At 45.4% G+C, this 16820-nt stretch overlaps 3 protein-coding genes and 1 long non-coding RNA gene across 6 annotated transcripts; all 4 read right to left on the bottom strand.

The window, feature by feature from the left end:
* Positions 1 to 46: 46 nt before the first annotated feature.
* Positions 47 to 1688, bottom strand: LOC144093068 (uncharacterized). Its single transcript, XR_013306208.1, has 5 exons — positions 1577 to 1688; positions 923 to 1009; positions 436 to 527; positions 319 to 338; positions 47 to 125 (listed from the first exon to the last, which is right to left on the bottom strand). It is a non-coding gene; the product is annotated as an uncharacterized LOC144093068 (long non-coding RNA).
* Positions 1689 to 2230: 542 nt separating this feature from the next.
* Positions 2231 to 4908, bottom strand: ghitm (growth hormone inducible transmembrane protein). Its single transcript, XM_077626656.1, has 9 exons — positions 4763 to 4908; positions 4404 to 4552; positions 4234 to 4336; positions 4056 to 4167; positions 3793 to 3934; positions 3611 to 3719; positions 3014 to 3202; positions 2769 to 2940; positions 2231 to 2685 (listed from the first exon to the last, which is right to left on the bottom strand). The coding sequence occupies exons 2-9, from the start codon at positions 4530 to 4532 to the stop codon at positions 2601 to 2603; spliced, it is 1041 nt and encodes a 346-aa protein (XP_077482782.1). The 5' UTR covers positions 4533 to 4552; positions 4763 to 4908; the 3' UTR covers positions 2231 to 2600.
* Positions 4909 to 5113: 205 nt separating this feature from the next.
* LOC144093060 (leucine zipper putative tumor suppressor 2 homolog) lies at positions 5114 to 12405 on the bottom strand. 3 transcript variants are annotated; one of them, XM_077626325.1, is made up of 6 exons: positions 12179 to 12405; positions 7917 to 8345; positions 7279 to 7839; positions 7091 to 7213; positions 6875 to 7021; positions 5114 to 6468 (listed from the first exon to the last, which is right to left on the bottom strand). In XM_077626325.1, exons 2-6 carry the CDS (start codon positions 8316 to 8318, stop codon positions 5863 to 5865), a joined length of 1839 nt encoding a protein of 612 aa, XP_077482451.1. In that variant the 5' UTR covers positions 8319 to 8345; positions 12179 to 12405; the 3' UTR covers positions 5114 to 5862. The 3 variants fall into 3 exon arrangements, with proteins under 3 accessions (XP_077482451.1, XP_077482453.1, XP_077482452.1); XM_077626327.1 differs by having other exon boundaries at positions 7306 to 7839; XM_077626326.1 differs by having other exon boundaries at positions 12183 to 12405.
* A 530-nt stretch (positions 12406 to 12935) lies between these two features.
* On the bottom strand, positions 12936 to 16389 carry twnk (twinkle mtDNA helicase). Its single transcript, XM_077626482.1, has 6 exons — positions 16311 to 16389; positions 15431 to 16038; positions 14404 to 15103; positions 13816 to 14164; positions 13513 to 13654; positions 12936 to 13396 (listed from the first exon to the last, which is right to left on the bottom strand). Exons 2-6 carry the CDS (start codon positions 16025 to 16027, stop codon positions 13070 to 13072), a joined length of 2115 nt encoding a protein of 704 aa, XP_077482608.1. The 5' UTR covers positions 16028 to 16038; positions 16311 to 16389; the 3' UTR covers positions 12936 to 13069.
* Between the last annotated feature and the right edge of the window lie 431 nt (positions 16390 to 16820).

Here is a 16820-nt window from a genome sequence, read left to right as displayed (position 1 = left end):
CTCATGTATTTTTCTTCATAGAACTAGTAAAGGAATGCAAGCAACATGCCATTTTAGAGCTTTTATTAAAAGAAATATATTTGCACACTTAGGATATATCACATTGGTTGGCCAGTTGTCTCCACCTGTAGACAGAATAAATTACATCAAAAATACAAAAAAGACTTAGAATATAAACACCAAAAAAATAAAGGAAAAAAAAAAGACCATTGAGGGTCTTGGGTCTTTTTTCTCCAAGTGTTTTAACAAAGACAAATGACACTCAAATCTCTTTTATTGAAATTTCTGATTGAAAAAAAAAAAAGAAATCCTCCTCACCTTAGGGATCGGGACATCACCTATAAAATAAGAGGGGGGTTAGTAAATTGCAACTTTAGTCAATAAAATAATGTGAGATTGGAATGTTTTGACTTGGATACTCTACAATATATTAACCTCAGAGCAGAGTTCAGAGACGATACATCATCTTTAAGTGGGCAACCTGGGAAGATCACCTGGTCCTCCAGGGTCTGGACATCACCATGGACCTAGTGCGTGCAAAAACAAAGAGCAAAAGTTATCATATACAGTGGTACCTCGAGATACGAGCTTTATCCGTTCCGGAAATGAGCTCGTATGACGAGATTCTCGTAACTCGAGCGGACGTTTTGCATTGAAATGAATGGAAAACAAATTAATTTGTTCCAGCCCTCTGAAAAAACACCAAAAACAGGATATTGGATTGGAAAACATGTTTTATTTATTCTAATTCGCCATCTATTAACAAAGTAACACATAACTAGTGGTTTAATAGTAATAAAATGTTGGCGGTTGTAAGACGAGCATTTTGTATGACGAGCGGTCGTATGACAAGGTCCCACTGTACAGAGACTGGAGATTCAACAGATGTGTTTAGGTGGGTTTTTTTGGTCATTAGTATTACCTTGATACCTTGGCCCAGTCTCCTCTCCCCTCAAGGGTGTGCATGGTTCTGGACACACGGGAACAGCTTCATCTTGATTTAACCAAGCTATTTGGGAAGTGCAAACAATTATTACAGGAAAGAGAAATCTTAAAGTAAATGATCAAGATAAAGAATGAAAATAAGTTAGTGAGTGCTCGGTGCTAATTTCCCCTTTCCAGACAAAGCGATTCAATATACAGACTGATGTTAAAAACTAGGACAAAGTCGGCTTAACCATTTTGGTATCAATGATTTTTGTTTAAAACAGAATTACAAATTGGAACAGGGCGTTTAGCAATCGCAGTGAAAACTATCATTACATTCAACACACCTTCACCTGGCAAACTGACCGTTGATATCTCGGCTTTGTTTGATAAAATGAAGTCTTCCCCACGACTCAATAATGGAGTGAATACGGACAAAATACTTTTGAAGTCAAATGTCGTGAGGCTAATGCTAAGCTAGCTAATGACATGCCAAGGAGTCCATACTTTAAATGTCGACGGTGTGTTCGACCTGGCAATAAACTAACAGATTTGTTGGCGTTTTGGCTCAATTGATTCCTAAAAAAATCTCCCGGTAGGGTGTTAAAAATGCACATAGGCCAGTAAATTGCTCTAGTCTAGGGCTTACCTCGTTTGGGTGCTAGTCGTTCGACCGACGGCATGGAAATGGCTGCGCTAAAGGGCGAGATGCTGCGCAGGTGCATAATTTAAGCATCTGCGTCACCAATGGGCGTAACCACGCCCATAGGAGCTGATTTGTCCTCCCGACTCAGTGAGCATGTTTGGAAGATGACGTACTATAGTCGCCATTTTTGTAGTCTTGATGCTGTAAAAGAGTGTGTTCGTTTTTTTTTTTAATATAAAAAGCCTTACTTTGCATGGTCATTTTTAAAAAATAAAAAGCCTTACTATACATGGTCATTTTTTAAAGAAAAAAGCCTTACTATACATGGTCATTTTTTACAAATTAAAAAGCCTTACTAAATACTATGTCGTATTTTAAGAAAAAAAGCCTTACTATACTATGTCGTTTTTTTTTTAAGAAAAAAAGCCTTACTATATACACTATGTCGTTTTTTAGGAAAAAAGCCTTACTATACTATGTCGTTTTTTAGGAAAAAAAGCCTTACTATACTATGTCGTTTTTTAAAGAAAAAAAGCCTTACTATATACCAGGGGTGTCAAACTCATTTGGCATCGTGGGCCACATACGGCCTAGGGAGATGTCAAGTGGGCCGGACCATTAAAATTATACCATGCTCTGCTATAAATAACCAAAATATCATGTCTTTCCTTTACTTTATTAAAATAACACTGTTCCCTTAGAAACAAACATCTTTCCACTCCACTGTATCATGAATGCGCAAGAAATAAATAGGAAATTGTAAATTATAACTGACATGCATGAAGCAAATCCACTTCCACCATCAGAGTGAGCTTTAACTGCTTGAAAAAGCTTTTTTTCAGTTTTCTTACCATGTAAAGTTAGGATCTCTTCCCTTGCTGCTAAATGACATTGTTTTTATTGTAATATGTTCAAATTGGTCCTCTATGCATAGCATTGTTCTTCAAATCCTACACAAAAACCATTGAGCTGATTATTGACACTTTGTTTACAACTAAAGAAAAAAAAATTATCGGCGCCAAGTCATTCACTTTCTTCTTCCACCGCCATTTGCAAGGATCATCACCAGCCTTGTGAAGATGTTGAGCGTGTCCATATAAATCCCCATACACCTGAAACACAATATTTGGCATGACAATCTGGACGACAATTCTAATGTCAAATCTGTGCTTTATCTTTACAGAGTGCGACTCACGCGTTGATGGGATCGTATTTTTGCACGCCGTAAAACGGATGAGTCTCCGCTTTCTTGATGACCTTCTGCGTATCGTAGAGCAAGAACATGCTGAAGAGCACCAAGCCGCCGTAGATGGCCACGGAGTAGAGCCCGGCCCCAAACGCCGAGGTGGGGGGCAGGAACATGGACCCTGTGGACGGGAGGAAGACCACTCAAATTCCCAGTTTCAACGATCGCAGCCGCCCCCGTTTGCGTGCGCTCACCAATAGAGGAGGCGAAGACCACCCCGAAACCGACGGCCAGCGGTCCGCCCATGTTGAGGAATTTCTCGCTGGGGGCGCACATGGCCACCGTGGACAGCCCGCCGACGATACCCGCCGTGTACCAGGCGGCTCTCATCATCAGGGGTCCCCCCAGGAGAGTGAGGGGGGCCACCACGGCACCCATCACACCTAGATGGAAAAACACAAACCTTATACTGATGACGCCATGAGATTTTCACCTGCTTTTTGACCAGCGATTCTTAAGTTGAGGTAAGAAAAACTACACTTGAAATGACATTGAAGACATTTCAGCTAGACTTAACTGACGCTAAATGTATTTGTGTAGCATGCCTTGTTTTGACACTTAAAAAAATTGAATTTCTTTTAATGTACATATTTCCTAAGTAAAGTATCACTACCTGTTAATATTAGAGGAGTACTTGTACTATAATATGACAACGTTAGGAGCAGAATGTCTGTCATTTTTTATTTATTGATTACTACAATGATAGATAAATTGCTACATTCTCAGGCGATACTTGCTTTTACAATGTTGATAACCATACATTACTGTCCCCTAGCGTCAAGTACACGCACCTGCATGCAGCATCCAAGCCAGATGCTTGGGTACGGGGCTGTTCTCATACGAGATGGACCGAACAAGCATGCCAGCACCGATCATGGCTGCAAAGGTAGCGCCGATAGCCTGGAAAGAGAGAGGGTGGAAAAAATGAATTTCTCCACTGGACTGAGAGGACTTTTCTGAAAAGCGACCCCACCATCCACGAGCCTCTCATCATGAGCCCCATAAGCGCCGGGTTTCGAGCCACGGCGACGGCCGACAGAGCCGTCATCCCCACGCTGCCCGCGAAGTACATATAGGTGGAATGGATCCTGTCCTTCACGTACTGAGGCCAAATCCTGCGCAAAAGGTAAGCAAGTTAAGAATAATATTTTGCCACATTTCACCAAATTTTAGATTATCACACAGCAGAACTCGTTTTACCCCCAAATACGGTCTAAAGGTCGGCCTTTTACTTACACTGCTTTCTCAATGGCACCAATCTCGTTGGACATTCCCAAGCCGTAGTAGCACAAAGCTCCCAGTCCGACAGCGGCACCCCCGGCCAGAATCATTCTTCCCATGCTGTCAACTGAAGCAAAATAACACTCGATGACCTTGTTTCAATCTATCGTGATAGCCTTCATACTATACTTACTTTTAATAGCCGTGCCTGTGGTGGTCTCAAAAGCCGCCTCCTTGAGTTGGTCTTTTGTCGTCCTCAGCCGGCGGAATCCAAATCGAGCCTTGGAGGACAAACCCTGCCCCAAAAACGTTATGAGAAACAAAAACCGAAAACGATTTGACTCCAGGCTCCATCGTCAGTACCTGCTGCGGTGTAAACAGGACCGGGCATGGCTTGATCTTGAGGCCGGGGGAGGCGCTCGTCAGCCCGGGACGGAGCCCGGCAGCAAGCGAGGGGAGTTTCCTCAAACATGTTAGCCTTGTCACGAGCATGGTTGGGTTTGGGTGTCAGCCTGGGACGGAGAAGGACAACATTCAGGTCGATGGTCAAATAACATGCCTGCCAGTCAGGAAATGCCCAAACCAGACGAGAAGCTAACCGAACTTAGCTGACGTTTCGCATGACATTTATATCGTCAGGCCATGGTATAAATGCGCACAATGAGTGTTCTTAGTCATTTCAGCTCCATAGATTGTTGAGACGACAAATGAAGGTCACTTACGAGTATAGTGCGTAGTTGTTGAGGTGTCTCGAGGAGAAGTGGCCGCTATACGTAAGTACACTAGCGCGCGAGCTTCTGACGCAATTGTTTTGCAAGCTTCCCGAACAGTTCCCTCAACGTCATCACAGCGCGACAATTGTGAAGGCTGATGGATTAATACCGCGCATGCGCTGACCGACGGTGAAAAAAATGACTACTTTTTTTAGGGTTAAGACTTTGTTCTATTTATCTTTTATGATTTGAGAGGAAAAAATGTAAAAATATTACTAATATAAAATGCACCCTCCCCTTGCCCTGCAAGCCTTGATGGCCAAAAGTCCCCATTTATGAAAGAAGAAACTGTTTAACAAGTAGTATTCAGTGTCACCTTTAATAACAACACAAAATGTACAGCATGGTGAAAATAAACATTTTTATATCCATTTGTATTGTGGAAGACCAACAAACATCTAGTATGAAAACAGGCCTTGCAGAAACATTTCTTTGGTCTATTCACAGTGACAAGTGCACTCAAGAAGTATTCGCAAAATTCTTATTTGACCTCAAAAGTTCTTAAACATTAGAAATAAACTTTTTATACTCAAGGGGCCACACGGTTGAGTTAACAGAGAAATAAACCATCATTAGTAGAATGAAACAGTACTGTAAAATGATTGCAATTAAAAAAATCTCAATGTTAATCATTTTTTAAATTAATACCAAATCATTAATCCTTTTTTAAAACGTAGATTTAGTTTTTGTTCTTCCAGCGAGTCATTTAAGGAAAACTAGATTTTGAAATTACAATAAACAAATACATTCAATTTAATAATTCTTTAGAGGGGGAAAAATGATGGCATTTGACAACAGAACTTTTTGGACCTCAACCCATAGTTTGAGCATCCCTTTAAGACAGCAATCTCACTACTGCAACCGTACATTTACTTTTTTGTATTTTTGAAGTAGTGCAACACGCGAGGTGACTTGGCTAGCTGCTATCGTCGGCGAACCCATTGGCATTGACGAGTCCGCTTCAGGCATCTTCTAGTCATTTTATCATCACCGTTCTCGATGTGGCGTGCGACTTTTCAAATAGTTTTGCGCTTCTTACCGCTTTTAAGTCAAATTTCTGTGGCGGCGACTTCATCGAAGACTATCTCGTTGCCGCTGCCGCTGCCGTCGTCGTCGTCGCGACTCTCCAGTTCCTGGCTCAGGTCCCTCAAGGCCACCTCCAGTTGCCGATTGCGTCGATACATGCTCACGTAGTTCTCCTGCAGCTGTTGCTGGTAACGGAGCACCTTTTCCTTCTCCTCTTGCCACGTCCTCCGCTCTTGCTCAAAAGCGTCCAAGTGCCTTTCGGCCCGCTGCCGCTCCAGGGCCAGCTCGCCCCCCGTGCGCTCGGCCAGCTCCCGCAGGGCTTCCCGCTCCCCCTCGGGCTCCCGCAGGCGTGCCAGCTCGCCCTCCAGGCGCGCCGCCTTGTCTCGAAACAGCTCGGCCTCGCTCTTGCGTCGCTGCAGCTCGTTCTCGCACACCCCCAGCTCGGCGGCCCGGGCTCGGGCGGCGCCCTCGGACTCCCGCAGGAGCACCCGCGCGTCGCTTAGCTCGCCGCGGGCGTCACGCAGTTGCCCGCGCAGCGACACGGCGTCGCCCGCTCGCTGGGCCAGCTCCAATTGCGCCTCTTTCAGCTGTTGTTTCAATAGAGAGATCTCGCCCGACTTCTGGCACACCTGATGGGAAAAAAGGAAACCTTTCAAATAAGCTCGGGTAGTTCGGCCCTCTTAAAACATGAAATTAATTCATTTATTAAGCCACTACACCTTGGAGTTATATGCAAAAAAAATGGAATTAAGGCAAAGGTCGAATAGAAAAATAGGTCAACAAGCAATCAATCAAAACCACTCCCATGTTCTTGGCCGTCTTCCACATATGACTAGTTTCGGTCTATTAGTACACTCTGTTGATCAGAATTGGAACTACGACTATGTCTATTTTGTTTTCAAAATGATTCAGCCCTCACTTCCGAATATTGCAGTAGGAAATTGTGTTATATGGGGGGAAAAACTCATTCTATAGACCAAAAATGATTGACACCAATGCAAATATAGACCATGTGCTTGGGTTTGTGACGCTCACCTCCCACTTGGTCTCCTCCAGACGCGGGCCCAGTTTAATCTTGTCGTGTTCATAGGAGGCGCAGCGCTCTTCCAGCTGTTCTCGCTCCTTCAGGAGCTGCGCAAAATCCTCTTGCAGTTTTTTCTTCTCCTGCTGGAGCTGGTGGACCTGAGAAATCCACGCGCAGTTGCTGCCGACTGCTTCTTTTGCCCGGATCGAAATGTGAGGGCTTCTGACCTGCATCTGAAGCACCTGCTGAGCTCGCTGGGCTTTCTGGGAGGCCGCCTGCATCCTGGTGGCGCAGCCCTGCCGCAACTCCTCCAGCTCCAGCTCGAAACGCTTCTGCTTCTCCTCATAGACCTAAGAGGCAAAACACAAAGGGGCGCTTTGCCGGCGACTCAACGCGAGAATTCAAACTCTCATACCGAATGCGTCGGTGCATTTCCCGTCACCTGACAGATGGCGGCTTCGTTGTCGTCCAGGTTGTCTCTGAGCAGGCGCAGCTCCGCCTCCCTCTCCCGAAGCTTGTCCTCGAGGTCCCTGACCGCGCCCTCGTATCCGTCCGGCCCTCCCGACTCGCAGTCCGACGGCGGTTGACCCCGCCCGGTGACGGAGCCGGACCCGGTGCTCTTGCTGGACGACGAACGCCCGCTGTCGGAGTTGGAGTGCGCGTGGACCCCCGCGGAATGCGCTCTTCTAGCCGCCTCCGGGTTCCCCGCCGGCCCATCTCCCACGGCCAGACTGGAAAGCGAGTTCTGTCCCGAGTCGGAGAGCGAGCAGGAGCGGCCGCCACTGCGCCCCACGCCGTAAAAGCCACGCCTCTCTGAGCCCGAGGGCGACCGCTCCTGGTGGGCGCCGCCCGGCTGGACGCTTTGGCCCTCTGGCACGTTGGCGCCGTGTCGGGGGGACAAGTACTGCATGGCGGCGCGGGTCTTTGGGAGCACCGGTTTAAATGCGGTGGGCCGCAAGACGTTTTTCTCCATGTTCTGCAGATAGGAAAACCAACATACAGTCTGGTGCTAACTCACTCAGTTTGAGTTAGCAAAAAGTAGTTAGCACTCACCTTCTCTAGTTTCCCCGACACCGGTATGAGTTTTGGTGGCGCGTCCCCCATATTCCCATTCAAGCCCTTACTGATCTGATCCCGGTAGCTCGTCGGGCCACCGGAGGACGCAGGGTAGTCATTCCATTCGTCCACATAGTCCCACTTCTCCCGCCCGCCGCCTTTGCTCAAGGCCGGAGGACTGCCGTTTTGCAGGAAGCGCTCTTGAGGCGACTCCGAGCCCGGTAAGGAGGTTCCCCGTCGGACTCGGCGGTCCCGGTAAGGGCGCGCCGTCAAATCCGGCCCGGCAGCCGACTCGTCGGCCGGCGGCGACGGTCCCGAGCGGTATCGTCTGCGGGACCGAGCGCTACGACCCGAGTCCTGAGGTTCGGCGTTGATGGGCGGGGCCTGAACCAGCGCCATGCTGGACGCAAAGTAGTCTCAAGGCTCCTGCAAGAAAATGACACGCTTAGTGCACATCTGTCAACTGACATCCAAAATGAGATGAAGCAAAACAAAATATGTTAAAAATAACCCAACCTGAACCACAACTGTCATTCCCGTTAGCATCATTTTCTAAAAATTGAAGTTGTCAAGTACGGTCCTTTTTACCAATCCAAGGACCAGCCATCCTGAGGTGGCTTCTTTGCCTTCTAAAGTACTGTACCATCTAAAAAAAAAGATTTCTAAGCCCACAAACAGACATTTGCAAATATGTCTCCTAGCCAAACAATACAAAATGTCATGCAAAAAGTCTACCTTACAGTGCTGCTCTGCAAGTGCACACCATAAAGTGCATTCCAGCATGACCAACAGTAGACTGGAACCTATGCGCCCCCCCCCCCTTTCGGTGGCCCACACGCAGGCAAACAGGCCGTGCCATTGATGAGGCCCATTCAAGCAGCACAAAAAGGCCTTGAGAGGCTTTCGGGCTCGATGGAGAACGCGAGCAAGAGGCTCTCTTTTCTTGGAGCACGCTAGCAGCAACAAAGCCTGTCTCCACGCGTTGGTTCAGCCCGGGGAGGCACTCCCCACACACACACACACACACAAAAACAATCCGGGGTGACGTAGACTCGCTAGGAGTGTGTCTATAGCGCAGGTGCCTGGTGGCTCAATCAGTTGCCCTCATCTAGATCCTCATAACAAGCGCTGCAGTCGTGGGAGGAGAAAGCTAGGCCAGCGTCGGGGTCGTCGCTCCCGAAGGACGCCGCTGCTAAAAGCGTCCTTCGGAGCAACTATTTTCAAAATAATCCACCGTGGCATCGAGCAAACTTGGTGCCCCTTCAAAAATGAAGCTATTAGGAGTCGTCAGCTGTTTCTGACACGCTTTAGTCTCAGCCAAGATGGAGCCGTCCAACGGATATTTAGTTTGGGAAGACTTTGTGAGAGAGACGAAAAGACGGAGGCTGAGCATTCGCACTCATAAACATGTTGGCGGAGGGGGAATTGCCAAGGAAAATCTGAGTCACGGTTGCCGAGCTGACAAAACCGAGGGGATTGTTCAAGTCCACCCTAGTAAACATGAATTATTTGATTAGATAGGCATGCTTGACTTCATTTCAATGAGCATTGAAAATAGCAAGGCAGGCCCAAAAAAATGGTCTCGGAATTCAGTTTAATGACTCTGAATTGGCCAGACGAACCAAGATGGCCGACTTCCCGTTCGGCATCTTGATAACTTTTTGCGAGTCTACTCGCCATTGACCTAATTGACTCTAAAATGACTGCGTCAGTACAAAATGAGCGTCTTCCTGTGTCCTAGCACGCTGGAAACTTTCCAGGGCAATTTCACGTCTCCAAATGAAAGCAGCTCGATGACTGAATCATTCAATGTCAATCTAAAGCCTTCAATCCCGTTCCTCTGGTTGGGCGAGCACCTGACTTTGTGACCTAGACGTCGTCACTTCTATCAAAAGACTTGACAGCCGTGTTGCAAGAGATCCGCTTTGTACGCGTTCACATTCTCACAAGTATTTCATATCTGTGTCACGTAAATGAGCGTTATTAGCAACTGCATGGTGTTTGTATACTTCCCCCTCAGGGCGTGTACTTCCCTATCGATGGCGAGCACCGTGAGAGCGCGTTCACGGGCTGCTAAAATCTGCTCAAATCTGCTGGTGATTAATGACAGATGCCAGCGGGGAGGGGCCCAATAACGGTTTAATCTCCAAACAATCCCCTCTAAATCTCCCCCCGTCCGGAATTCAATTGGAATCAACTCCAATTTTCCGCAAAGACTTTAAATAGCATTTTGTGTGTTTACACCGAGCGCGGTGACGTCATCCGTTTAATCGCTGTACTTTAGTCTTTAACGAATATCATCCACGGATGAGTTGTTGCGTCTCGCGAATAATCTCATTCATGCTAGGTCGTGTCTTAACGTCGAGTTACATCTTGGGCGGCCATTTTGGCTCAATCTCATTCCAGGAAATGTGATCCTTGTAATGCAAATGTTCCACCTAATCGATGGATTTGAAGTTTCTTTGACTTGTAAATGGTTTAAATCCCTATTAATTTAGACAACACGCCAACAGTCGTATTATAAGCCCTTATGTAACAAAGTGACGCAGCCAACCGGGGTCCAGCAGGCCCATCCACACCCGCAACATCGTCATCTGACTTCACGCCGCCGCACTGTCGACGGTGCACGCTGACCATTTGGTGGCCCCTTGGCTGGGGAATAATTAGGCCATAAAATTGAACACGTGTGGTGAGCAAATACGAATTTAAAAATACCGCACAAGCAACCTCTGGGAGAGGTCGCCCCACTTGCGGAAATTCCATTTTTATACCCCGAAACAACACTAGAAACTGAACATTTTTCTGTTCTTTCTTGTCATGACAAACAGGCACAGTGACTTAATTTTCCAAACTATGATTGCTGTTGAGAAATGTCAGATTTCTTATGTTTTTTTTAAAATCTTGATTAACTTTAGAGCGAGGCGACGTCCGCAACAGTTTCAGGTCGCTTCCAAAGAAAGTGGGCCAAATGTCAAAAAGGACATGAGAGCATATGGAAATGCTGAAAGGTGAAAGAAATCTGCACATTTATGACATGCCGTGCAGTGTACCTGAAAAACTAGGACGGAGACAGAAAGACAAATCACAGGAGGATTTTTTTTTTCTTTTCTTTTTGCTCGAGTGCTGTTTGAAGTTGTTCTAATTTCAACAATTTCCCCCTCGGGTCATAATTGAAATGCAACTAGTCCCCAGTTTGATTGTCACCATCAAAAAAACCTTTATAAACTGTTTTTTTAAATGTCAGAATTGTTAGACTGAAATATTATCATAGTCTGTGGGGAAGACATGTTTTTGACAGATTAGCATTGTAAACATTGCTCATATCGCCATAGTGTGGGATCATCATTAATGTGCAAAACCTCCCCAAAAATCTGCCTTTTGGCTTCTGGCTTTTTCTTTTCCTTTTGGTTTAAGATTGGTGGTTTTTAAGCAGTCAGTCACGTCCCTGAGGGTGATAAGAACAGCGTACTGTTCAGTTTGTTTCAAGTCTCGGCAAGAAATGTTTATGGCCAAACTCACTCGACCTGTCTCGCGTAAGCACACAAATGATTTTATCTCTTCTGAGAGACACAGTTATATTCTTGGCTACAAAGCACCGTAACAATCAGGCACAATTTCTTTCTTTTTTTTAAACTAAATTGAAATCAAAGCCAGCAGAGGCCTGATGTCTGATTGAAGTGGTGTAGTAAATCTTGTTCAATATTTAGGAAATGCTTAGGCTTATGTGTGGGGAATTTTCTCATCAAGAAATTAAGTTATTTTGAATTTATCCAAAGGCTATTTCCTTAATCTAGCACAACTCATTTTCCACAATAGTGATGACAAGCGTTAAGACAAAATACTAAAATACTGTTGACTTTTTCTTCTTTTTTTGTCATTCCTGGCAGTCTTTGATTTAGCGCCTCTCACAGGTTAGCCTGGGTACTACACATCGATATTCTGTACTAAAATACTTTACTGTATAGTACATACTGTAAACCTAGTAAAAACACGTGCCTATTTTTCTTAAAGTGTTCAGTATTTCTTTTTATTTATTTTCAAAATGTGGTAAGGATTTTAAAAAACACATACGCCACCTGAGCGTTAACTGTAACATTAGATTCCCATTTATGCAAACACACCTTGACGCTTACGAGTGGCAAAGTTGACGATGATCCCGCACCCTCTACTACAAACACATATTTATCACTTTTAACAGAAGAAGATTTATGAAAAATATTCTTGTATTAGTGAGAAATAACAATCAGACAGTAACTCACCTACCATGAACGACGGTTAAAGTGTCTGGGGCAGCTGCTGCTGTAGTTCCCAAAATATGAATGGAGCCGTTGTTTTTCTTCGATTTTTGCAAAACGCCCTTATCCCCAAACTTTGAACTTTTTCAAAGTTTTACGTGGGTGATACATTATTCGATCCCGCAGAGAGAAATGAGTTTGTTGATGTGTGCTCCTTGGAAGAAGCAGCAGTAAAGCTAGCGAAAAGCTAAAACTGCGTATCCGGTCAGCAATTGTGAAAAGTAAAAGGCAGCAGTATCCGGTTTTCACAAAAATAAAAGCTATGGGCCGCATACATTAATGTATATATTTTTTTCAAATCTGTTTTTTAACTGTAGTCGTCATTCATTCGTATCACTCATTTCATTTACAAATATATATGTATATATATATATATATATATATATATATATATATGTGTGTATATGTATGTGTATATATATATATATTATATATATGTGCGTGTATATGTGTGTATATATATATTATATGTGTGTGTGTATAGTGTGTATATATGTATATGTTTGTATATATATAATCTATATATTTATATATATATATATATATATATATATATATATATATATATATATATATATATATATATATATATATATATATATACTATATATATACATACATACAGTAAGCATGATTGCAATATGACCAGTATACTCCAGGGCACATTTATTTGGAATGGACTCCAGTTATCAAAATGGTGAGCAAATGCAATTGTGCAGTCTCAATATGAAATATTTATTAAAAATATGTGCAGAGTTTTACAGTGTGTAAAATGTCACAGTAGTAGTAGTCACATTGTGATGGTCTACTGTAACTAAAGCATGGTAAATAGTCATTACAGTATGTCAGTCACATTCATTCACTTGTTGCAGGATTCTTAGGAGATCGCGTGGACTTTGGCGTTTTGCTCGGCTGTTTGTCCGCTTTCTCTCGTTTGGCGCCGTCCTTCTTGGCGGGTGCCTCGGCATCCTTGTTCTCTTCCGGGTTAGCGGCGATCTTCTTTAGCTTATGTTTGCCTTTGACGGGTGTGGAAAAGGTGAGCGAGGCCTTGACGAAGTCCAGCGGGAAGACGCCCACGTCGCCGTCGAAACGGTTTTTGGTCACTTGCAGCGAGCGGCGGCCAGGGCAGCTCACTAGCTTCTTTTCCTGCAGGATGAGCACGTTGTCGGCCTCCTGGCTGGCCTGTCACATTATTAAAAAAAAAAAGTAAAAAACATATCACATATGCCGAGAACAGCTGTGGCGTTTGTTTTCTCAAATTAGAAATATCCGGTATTATGGTTCTGGTTTTGTCGTACCTTTGCCGAGCCAAATATGGAGGCCGTCTGCAACTCCCGGTCGTCCTCCTCCTTCCTGGGGTGAATGATGAGCGTGACGTGGCAGCCGGAGTTGGTTGCGAATTTTCTGAAGGCGGCGATAATGTGGTCTTGGACGGCAAACCTGGAAGTTTGAAATCGTACAATGATAGTAATTGAAGTCATGACTCAATGGAAAGAAGTAGTGGAGACTCGTTGTTTTTATCGTTCGACATGTCGGAATACCAAATTGGAAGTGGGCCAGAGGAATGATTACGTGATGCTTCAGCGGGGAATTTCACTCACTTATCGACCGACAGGTTCTCCTGCCCCATCATGAACTGCAGGTTGTCGATGACCACGTGGTTGATATCGTAGAGATAGACGGCGTGCTGCATGGTGTCCAGCACCGACTTGATGTTCTGCTGACCGTGGAAGGTCATGAAGTAGAGCGGGAGCTCCTCAAACTTGTCCGCCCAGTAGTCGTACTGCTCCAGGTTCTCCTCCAGCCGCTGCATGGCGAACTGCGTCAGCATGATCTTGGCCAGGCGTACGTTGTTGATCTCGAAACTGCCCCATAGCGTGTTGACGCCCTGCGTGCACAGGTCCAGGGCCAGCTCGCTGATGAAGGTGGTCTTTCCGCTTCCGGTGGGACCTGCGGGGAAAATCGGAATTGAAGGAAAGTATTTGGATTGGTACACGGTCGATTGGTCGCCGGTCTTTTGGTCGCCCGGAAGGTAAGTGATAATTACCATTTAAATCGTTGCTCAAATTCCCTAAATACAAACTCGGGTCTACATTAACCGCGATATTCGAGGGATTACTGTTAGTCTTAGAAAAATAATCTGGCACTAAAATCTGCTCCCCCATCAATTCTGCTGCTTAGTTCTTCACCTGTAAAAACCGTGAGCTCTCCCTTGCGATGTCCTTTCAGGATCCTGTTGAGCTCCGGAAAGCGAGACCACTTCACGCCGGCCACCTGCTCCGTGTTGACCAGTTCCCCGTACACGTCCTCACGGAGCTGCTTGAAGGACACGATGGACTTGTGCGCGGCGGGGATGGCGGCGGCCAAGATGATGCTCAAGTTCTTGCCCTGCGCCAGGGCCTCCCCGGGACAGGGTCGGTACTCCCCGGGCCGCACCAGTCGACAGCGCCGCAGGCCCAGCTTGCGAGAGAAAATCTTGGACGCCTCCCAAGAGCGGACGTCGCCGCCCAACCACAAGGTGACGCGCTTGAACTGCTCCAGGTAGGGAAGCAGGGCGGGAGGGAGGCAGCTCACGCCCCGCGGGAGGGCCACGCTGGCCAGCCCCGTGGCCTGGCTGACGGCCAGCGTGTCCAGCTCGCCGCCAGTCACCACCACCTGCGAGTCGGCGCGATTCAGCGAGGTCAGGCCGAACAGGTTGTCGTAGGAGCCGCACTTGGGGACCGTGGCCTCGTTGTAACGGACGCCGTCGTCCGCGCTTTGCGCCGAGAGGAGCTTCAGACCCTTCAATGAGGAATCGGGACCCCCGAGCCAAGGGAAAACCAGACTCTTGGTAGGTTTGAAAAGTCTCACGCCAAACTTCTTCAGAGTGCCGTTGGTGATCTTTGTCATCTGTTAAATAGGACTGGCATTACTTTCCACATTAGGCATTTATTGATTTTTTTGTATTATATTTTCACTTTTCCAATTAGCTCAAGGTGCACTCATTTTCTGTGTACCCAAATTTGAACTTTTATTATTGATTTAAATAGAGCGAAACACAGTTGGGGACCAAAAAAATACAAATTCAAAATTTGTTTTGAATTGTTGTATTTGGATAGGTCAATAGCAAATTACAATTGCAATTATAAGTCAACTTTTTGTTTAAGTCAACTTTATTTTATATTGAATTAAATGTTTTTTTTGCATCATTTTTCAGACCACGTGGCTCATATCTACCTGGAACATAGTTTTGACGAGCTGCGCCTCATCCTCCGTCAACTCCGAGAAGGGCACCGAGGCAGACCAGATTCTTCTGGCCTCCTCGGCATCCCTTTCTCTCTGCTCCCGCTCCTCGGCACTTTCCGGGAACCCCAGCAGCACTTGCGGGCTGAGGAAATCCCGCTCCTCTGCTTGCATCACCTCCAGGCAGTCCTGGAGGTCCTCCCAGCTCCCCTCCACCTGCGTGTCCATGCACAGAAACTGCCCGGTGGTCTTGTCCACAAAGAGGGAAAAGCGCTCGGCCCTGGTGGCGGCGTCCACGAAAACGCTGGGCGCGTGCAGGCAGCTGAAACCGTCATGGAAAGGCACGTCCTTGGAACGTAGGTACTGCTTGATCTCGGTGACCGTGACGGGGCTCTCCAGAAACTCCACTGTGGCTTGAGCATCTTTCTTGTATTCTCTGCAAAAGGAGGAGCCCGTGTCCCGCAGCGTCAAAGCCCTCGGAGCTATGCTATGAGTCAGGGGACCCCAAAAGGCAGAAGAAAAATGTCTCCTGGAGGGAAAGATGAGGGCCCCCAAAGGAGAGCGGCCCCCCAGGAGCAATCGCCTCCACATTGGGACTGGTCCTGCAAAACACCATGAGAGCCAGTAGCTGTTACAGACTGAAAGTAAGTTGAATTTTATCAGCAAGGATGATTAAATACAGTTTTAAATGCATTGAATAGGGTTTTATAGGATCTTAAAGATCATCTCTGTTTTACAGTAAGTACTTAAAATACTATTAAAAACACATGTTATGGTTGTCAGTGCACATATCGAATGATCTGCTTAGTTTGAAGACAAGTAAATATTTAAAAGTCAATTAAGTCCCCTTGGGGGTCTAAATTTGAGTTCTTACGCGTTCAGTGCCCAATGCGTGCCCTCATTTCGTCCTCCATGCCTGAGCAAGATCCCGGGTTTTTCGGTCCCTCTTCAAAATACTTCCGTGTGAAATCACATGTTTTTTTCGGTACATTTGAACTATTCACTTGTATTTAAATAATTATTTTGAAGTAAAAAAACATTTTGGTATGAATTTTAGTTTTTAAGAACGAACACATATATTAAAAAAATATTCAACCTCTTTTCCATTTCTGACCTAAAACCAGTCGGTGCAAAATATAAACACACAAATTAAGTACGGACCATTTACAAGCTTATATTTTAGTTTCCCGTGATCCAGGATAGCACTATATAATTTAACAATCACATTAAGATCTTTCACGGTGGGTTAGCTATTTTTAAAAAAAGTAAATAAGTGGTTGTTTGCCCCGGAAAAATCATTGGCGGACTGTGCGGCAAACAAAATAAGTCGGTACGAAACATATACCAAGTAGGAACTACACAATTTTAAAATGAAATCAGAATG

Source organism: Stigmatopora argus, chromosome 18 (assembly GCF_051989625.1).
Source record: "Stigmatopora argus isolate UIUO_Sarg chromosome 18, RoL_Sarg_1.0, whole genome shotgun sequence".
Lineage (NCBI taxonomy): Eukaryota > Metazoa > Chordata > Actinopteri > Syngnathiformes > Syngnathidae > Stigmatopora > Stigmatopora argus.
Note: the sequence above shows the minus strand (reverse complement) of the source record. Positions and strands in the feature narration are given on the sequence as shown.